General features: G+C 43.2%; 1 protein-coding gene across 1 annotated transcript in view; it reads left to right on the plus strand.

Annotated features, from left to right (window-relative positions):
- mrc2 (mannose receptor, C-type 2) overlaps positions 1 to 7,500 on the plus strand; it is a 38,944-nt gene that overhangs the window by 8,132 nt on the left and 23,312 nt on the right. The window contains exons 2-5 of the mRNA XM_030793301.1: positions 1 to 196; positions 6,178 to 6,351; positions 7,054 to 7,218; positions 7,349 to 7,462. The exon at positions 1 to 196 is cut by the window's left edge and continues 227 nt beyond it. Of these exons, the coding sequence (XP_030649161.1) occupies positions 1 to 196; positions 6,178 to 6,351; positions 7,054 to 7,218; positions 7,349 to 7,462 (649 nt within the window). The remainder of the gene's footprint in view (positions 197 to 6,177; positions 6,352 to 7,053; positions 7,219 to 7,348; positions 7,463 to 7,500) is intronic.

Consider the following 7,500-nt stretch of genomic DNA (forward strand, 5'->3'; position numbering starts at 1 on the left):
TGCGACAGAGAACCTCCACTGGTCAGGTGGGTCTGGAGCTGCTCCAAGTTTTTGGAAAACCTCAACACTTACCTGCCCTCGCCCAAACCTCCGGTTGCCACCGGCAACGGTTCCGCGCCCGCAAGACGCCCGCCGGAGGGACTATTATGGAGGCTGTACGGGGACGAACAGGACCTGTGCTCTAAGTCATACCGTGGTAAGTCAGGACCTGTGCTCTAAGTCATACCGTGGTAAGTCAGGACCTATGCTCTAAGTCATATCGTGATAAGTCAGGATCTATGCTGTAAGTCATACCGTGACAAGTCAGGACCTATGCTCTAAGTCATACCGTGATAAATCAGGATCTATGCTCTAAGTCATACCATGATAAGTCAGGACCTATGCTCTAAGTCATATTGTGATAAGTCAGGACCTATGCTCTAAGTCATACCGTGATAAGTTAGAAGCTATGCTCTAAGTCATATCGTGATAAGTCAGAACCTATGGTCTAAGTCATACCGTAATAAGTCAGGATCAATGCTCTAAGTCATACCATGATAAGTCAGGACCCATGCTCTAAGTCATATCGTGATAAGTCAGGACCTATGCTGTAAGTCATACCGTGATAAGTCAGAACCTATGCTCTAAGTCATATCGTGATAAGTCAGGACCTATGCTGCAAGTCATACCGTGATAAGTCAGGATCTATGCTGTAAGTCATACCGTGATAAGTCAGGATCTATGTTCTAAGTCATACCGTGATAAGTCAGGACCTATGCTCTAAGTCATATCGTGGTAAGTCAGGACCTATGCTCTAAGTCATATCGTGATAAGTCAGGACCTATGCTCTAAGTCATACCGTGATAAGTCAGGATCTATGCTGTAAGTCATACCGTGATAAGTCAGGATCTATGTTCTAAGTCATACCGTGATAAGTCAGGACCTATGCTCTAAGTCATATCGTGGTAAGTCAGGACCTATGCTCTAAGTCATATCGTGATAAGTCAGGACCTATGCTCTAAGTCATATCGTGGTAAGTCAGGATCTATGCTCTAAGTCATACCATGATAAGTCAGGACCTATGCTCTAAGTCATATTGTGATAAGTCAGAACCTATGCTCTAAGTCATACCGTGATAAGTTAGAAGCTATGCTCTAAGTCATATCGTGATAAGTCAGAACCTATGGTCTAAGTCATACCGTAATAAGTCAGGACCTATGCTGTAAGTCATACCGTGATAAGTCAGAACCTATGCTCTAAGTCATATCGTGATAAGTCAGGACCTATGCTGCAAGTCATACCGTGATAAGTCAGGATCTATGCTGTAAGTCATACCGTGATAAGTCAGGATATATGTTCTAAGTCATACCGTGATAAGTCAGGACCTATGCTCTAAGTCATATCGTGGTAAGTCAGGACCTATGCTCTAAGTCATATCGTGATAAGTCAGGACCTATGCTCTAAGTCATATCGTGGTAAGTCAGGACCTATGCTCTAAGTCATATCGTAATAAGTCAGGACCTATGCTCTAAGTCAAACTGTTGTAAGTCAGATGTGTCTAAGCAGTCACAGATGGGAGATCAAGGTTAAACCACTGGAGGATTTTGAGGAAGTGCACTGCAGGTGATTATAGAAGCTAAACCTAAATGTACTTATGTCCTGTTAATCCAGAAACAGTACACTCTGAACTTATTCATATCTTTGATAACATAGCTATTTACAACAGAGAAAACAGTTTTATCAGTAAGAACACTTTCGACTAGCTTTAAAATGATTTTTGAACTTGCATGCTATTCATAGTGGTTGTGTAAACATGAACATGAAGGGGGGAAAAAACAGTCACTAAACATTTCTAAATGAAAAAACAACCGCAACAAAAAAAAATAAAACAAAGCAAAACCAAAAACAGTAAAACAGAACTTCATAGACTTTTAAAAAAATACAGAAAACTGTTGGATAGAGTCATGTTGGACACTGCTGCATGTTCCTCTGGCACTCACACATAGTGAAAAACAGGGTTTGGGAAACAGAGACAAATCCAAGAGCCAACAGGCAATCTACGAGACATGTTGGCAAATTGGCGACACAATGTCTCTGAATCGTACTGGTCTTTCACATGCATCCTCCACAGCAACATGCTTATTTTGAGAGAACAAGTGTCTGAAGTTTTCTAAACTTCTATTAAAACTTGACATTATGGTCTTACGAGGCAAAAACGTTGCTTCTCATGCCACTCTCGGGTTTGGCTTAGGAAGAAAGCCGCTGACAGTAAGTTGTTATCTGAAGTAAAAATAACAGGGTGGACCTTTGATGTAGAGTGGGTTAGTGTCCACCAGGTTCAGAGCTCTTATTATGGACAATGGATTCATCCCACATGTACCAAGACTGATTGGCTAAAAACGTGTTTTTTCTGCCGGGAAGCTAAAAGTCGTCAAACCCTTTTTTTTTTTTTTTTTTTTTTGACAGAAAAGCTGAAAATGGTCTGAAAAGAGGCACATCAGTCTTTTAAATAGAAGACAGTGATCCTACATTTAACTCAAAACTAAGCCAAGAAATGGTTAACCTAGCACAAAATTACTGTTTTGGTTTTTTTTTTGTCACTGGCAATCCCAGTCGGAAGACTCAGACACAGAAAATGAAAGAGTGTGATTTAAATCAAAGAGGACAATCTGTGAGGGCAAACGAAGTAATCCGAAAGACCTTCAGAGGTTTCCTACGGCAGAATGCTTTAAGATCCCTCCCGCGGTAGAAAATCTCAAAAAAGAAATTTCAGTTGTGCTACTCTTACAAGGGAAAGCGTCAAGTGTCAAACAGACAGTGGCACTGTGTTTGTGACACCTGAGTAAATGTATTACTTGAAGGAGAGGGGGGGGGGGGGGTCACTTTAAGTGGGGCGTCATTCATGGATCTGGGGATTACGATAAAAATCCCTATACGTTATCCCCTTCTGTACAGGATAGGAAAGGTTTTTGGAGAGTACTGTATGTGGCTTCGAGGCCTTCTACTACTTTTGTTTACTACTACTGTGTGGTTGTTGACTAAAATGTCATACCGTTCTAAACATGCCTTACTGTTCACACCAACTCTCATATCTCCCAATTCTAATCCTCAGCCCGTCTCTCACCGTCAACCTGTCCTGTCTCCCACCCTAACTTTACAGATCACGCAAACTTAAACCTCAGTTTATCTCAGTGTCACCCGACCCTAATCTCTACTCAAACTTTAACGATCACACAAACCCCAATCCTGTCTCACAACATTACCTAACACTAATCCTGACGATCACACAACCCCAATCCTGTCTCACAACATTACCTAACACTAATCCTGATGATCACACAACCCCAATCCTGTCTCACAACATTACCTAATACTAATCCTGACGATCACACAAACCCCAATCCTGTCTCACAACATTACCTAATACTAATCCTAATCTCTATCCTAATTTGAAGAGTCTCAGAATCCTAATTCTCACCCCATCCCTAAATGTATCACACCCCATCCCTAAATGTAACACTATTTCCCAATCTTTCCCTGAATTTCCTAATCTCTAGATGCTCCCCAAACCCTAATCCCCATTTCATCCTGTTCCACAACTTCCTGCTCCAACCCTAAATGTTTCCAGGCTCTAATCCTGACCCCATCCCCAACTCTGATCCCTAAATGATTTTGACGCGAGATAAACTTTGAGTGACTGAGTATAAATGGGAGTCAGTATAACCTAATGCAGTGAGTATTAGTGGTAGCCATGAAGTTTTTAGAGTTAGCGTGATGGAGGTCTAACACACACAGCTGTGTCTGTTTAGGCCAAGATCTGCTCCATCCAGATGGATTAGTTGCCAGGGGCAACGGTAAATGCCGCCGAATTGGCTGCTTGCCACAGAGACGGTCAAGCAGGGGCCTTCTCAGTGTTTGTAAACAGTAAAGAGGCCTATTGTCAGGCAGAATGCAGGGTTACTAGCATTAGCATAAAACAGCCTCCCATTTAGAGTCAGCATGAGGTCAGTAGGCTATTGTCAATGTTAAATCTCACAATCACACTTCTTCAACATGTTAACTGAGTTGTATTTATGTCATCTCATTTCAAACAAATGCAAGAGAAAGCTAGAAAGATGGGCAATGTAGATAGCTGATTTAACATTACCATACGGTGGTGAACTTGTTTGCTATCAGCATCTTCTCGCTGTTTGAGCAGTAAGCTAGCAGGAGCATTCAGATGAATCATTTTAACTGTGTCTGTGTTATTGCATTACGCATTTAGGGCATTACAGGATGTTACAAAATATTTGTACTGAACATTGTGTTCATGTGCTAATGTTCCTTGTACTGAACATTGTGGTCATGTGCTAATGTTCCATGTTTTTAGAGCACAAAATGTCATTCGCATGGTAATTGTAATTGTAATTGCAATAGTAATTGAGCATCTACATGTGCTACACTATTCTTCTGTAAAGTCCATGCACTTGAGTGGAACCAAGTTAACTGTCAGTATGATTAAGTCACAGTAAGAAAGCGATAGCGGTTTAAAGTGGATCAGTGTTTATGATTAACCTGTTAAGTACTGAATGGTTTAGTGTGCAGTTTGGCAAAGTGAAAACAGTGAAAGAAAGCATTGTTGAAAAGTATAGAAACACACTGACACGTATACCAAAAGAAAAAAGTGAAAATTGATCAACACCAGGGCTGGCTCTCTGTAGGCAATGCCCTTTTGAATGAATACTCTTTGAAGCCGATTTTGAAGTTGTTGTTTTTTTTGAGGAAGAAAATAGCTGCTTTAAAGTTCCTTTCCAGTCTGCTGCAATTACAGAGTTATTACTCATTGTATTAGTCATAGTGTAATACTGAGAACAGAAAACAGAACTTTCACTTTGATGGTGAGGTACCAAACTGCATTTGTCCTCTGGTTCTCGTGTTATCCAGTGATCAGTGTGGTTTTACTGGGACCAGTGGCAAGTTTTCACTAATAGAGCTCTAGCCAGTGATTTTCCCCATCTCATCTCTTCTCCCCCTCTCTCTCTCTCTCTCTCTCTCTCTCTCTCTCAGCCAATTAAAACCAGGCTCTCCAGAATGAAAGAAGTCAAATTCCCAAACTTCGCTCCTGTGGTCCACTCACTCTTGTCTCTCCTCTCTGCTCCCTCTCCTGTTGAGTTGCCTGTTTTGTGACAGGATCCTGGAAGCAAAGTGTCCTGCTCTCACTGCCAGGACTCACAGACAGATTTGAAAATAAAATTCCAGCAACATTACTTAGTTGTACTGTAGTGTGTGTGTGTGTGTGTGTGTGTGTATGTGAGTGTGTGTGAGTGTGTGTGTGTGTGTGTGTGTGTGTGTGTATGTGAGTGTGTGTGAGTGTGTGTGTGTGTGTGTGTGTGTGTATGTGAGAGTGTGTGTGTGTGTTTTGATAGAGAGAGCAGTGCAGATTGGGGGTTTTGTATTGAGAGTCACGTTGTCCTCAGTGATAGCGTTCTGAGAACTGTTTCGCCCGGAGACTTGCTCTGTCTCTGTCTCTGTCTCCGTCTCTGTCTCCGTCTCCGTCTCCGTCTCTGTCTCTGTCTCCGTCTCTGTCTCCGTCTCTGTCTCTGTCTCCGTCTCTGTCTCCGTCTCTGTCTCTGTCTCCGTCTCCGTCTCCGTCTCTGTCTCTGTCTCTGTCTCTGCTAACGCTTCTCCTTAGTTTTCCTTATGTTTTACTCCCTCTTTTCCCCTCAGTACTCACTCTGACTGTGCCGAATCGTTTTCGTCTCAAAACAAAGAGACAGAGAGAGAGAGACAGAGAGAGAGAGAGAGAGAGAGAGAGAGAGAGAGAGAGAGAGAGAGGGAACAGCGGTTAGGAACATGTCTGTTTTTAGTTTCCCTTTACGGGATAAATATCTGTGTCTGGTATGTGAAGTTACATTGTCATCCCTGAATAAGGTTTATCTGATGGGAAAGAACGGGGTGTTTCATTATATGTAAAGAATAAAGAGAGATTACATAAACCATGTGATCCTGTGTTTGTAAACCTATACTTTAACTCGTTATCTTGGAATTCAGTTCATTCTAATGGCACATACAAGCAATCATTCACTCACTCACTCAAACCGATTCACGCGGTGTCTCACACCTCACACACCAATTCACTCACAAACTCACTCATTCATTCATCCATCCATTCACTCACATACACACTCTCTCTCTCTCTCTCTCTCTCTCTCTCTGCAGAGATCTACACGATTCAGGGGAACTCTCATGGCCAGCCGTGTTACCTGCCTTTCCTGTACGATGGCCAGTGGTTCCACAGCTGTACCAGTACGGGCAGAGAGGACGGCCACCTCTGGTGTGCCACCACGTTTGACTACGGCAAGGACGAACGCTGGGGATTCTGCCCGGTTAACAGTGAGTTTCACTTACCCCAAAAAAAAGCCTCTCTTCAACCTCAGTGCAACTTCACACAGCGCCTTCATTTCAAATGCACTTTGAAGCCCTGCTGTAATTGGTTACCAATTAAAAAGACAGTTGACGTCTGTGAAGAGTCTTGTCCGTGAGTAACTGCTTTAAGTAGTTTTATTAAAAAAACACAAACTTGTGGAGAATGTTTCCTCTGGTTTCTCAGTTTACCAACGTTCTTGAGGTATTAACTCTCTCACTGCCATGAGCTGGCACCAGCCATTCACACACCTCTGTCTCTCTTTGACCTCCCATTCACAATCTGCCATTCACCTCCATGTCCCCAAAGCTAGTCTCAGAGGCCACCCTGTCCTGCTTAGTCTCTCTGCCTCTGTCTCTCTCTCTCTCACACACACACACACACACACACACACACTCAGTCCCTCACCGAAACAGTTACATGACTAATACTGTCACAATAGGTCATATCTTGCATAAGGCTTATGGCACAATGATATATAGGGTTATGGTATGTGGTTATTGCACAGCACAAACTGGACCTAAAAAAAGCTGCCCCTCTTCTCTCTTCTTCTCTCTCTCCATCTGTCTGTCTTTCTCTCTCTTTATTTTTCTCCTTTCCCATCTCTCTCTTTCTCCTCCTCTCTCTCTCTCTCTGTCCCTCTGTCTTCCACCCTCTCTCCCTCTCTGTAGGTAATGGATGTGAGACCTTCTGGGACATAGACTCTTTACTGGGGAACTGTTATCAGTTTAACTTCCAGGCCACTCTGTCATGGAGCGAGGCCCGCAGAAGCTGCCAGCAGCAGGGGGCGGACCTGCTCAGCATCACAGAGGTGCAGGAACAAAGCTACATTAATGGTGAGGGAGAGAGTGACTTTCAAATGATAAAGAGACATGAAAGGGTGTCAGCTTCCAGCAGTGAGGTGGTTTGTGTGTATAATGTCTGTGTGTGTGTGTGTGTGTGTGTGTGTGTGTGTGGGTGTGGCAGGCTTACTGACAGGTTACACTGCATCCCTGTGGATGGGGCTGAATGACCTGGACTTGAACGGGGGCTGGCAGTGGTCTGACTCCTCCCCCCTCAAATACCTCAACTGGGAGGCAGGTGAGAAAGTCTCCTCTTGACGACCTAATGCCCAAACT

Source organism: Chanos chanos, chromosome 16 (assembly GCF_902362185.1).
Source record: "Chanos chanos chromosome 16, fChaCha1.1, whole genome shotgun sequence".
Classification (NCBI taxonomy): Eukaryota; Metazoa; Chordata; class Actinopteri; order Gonorynchiformes; family Chanidae; genus Chanos; species Chanos chanos.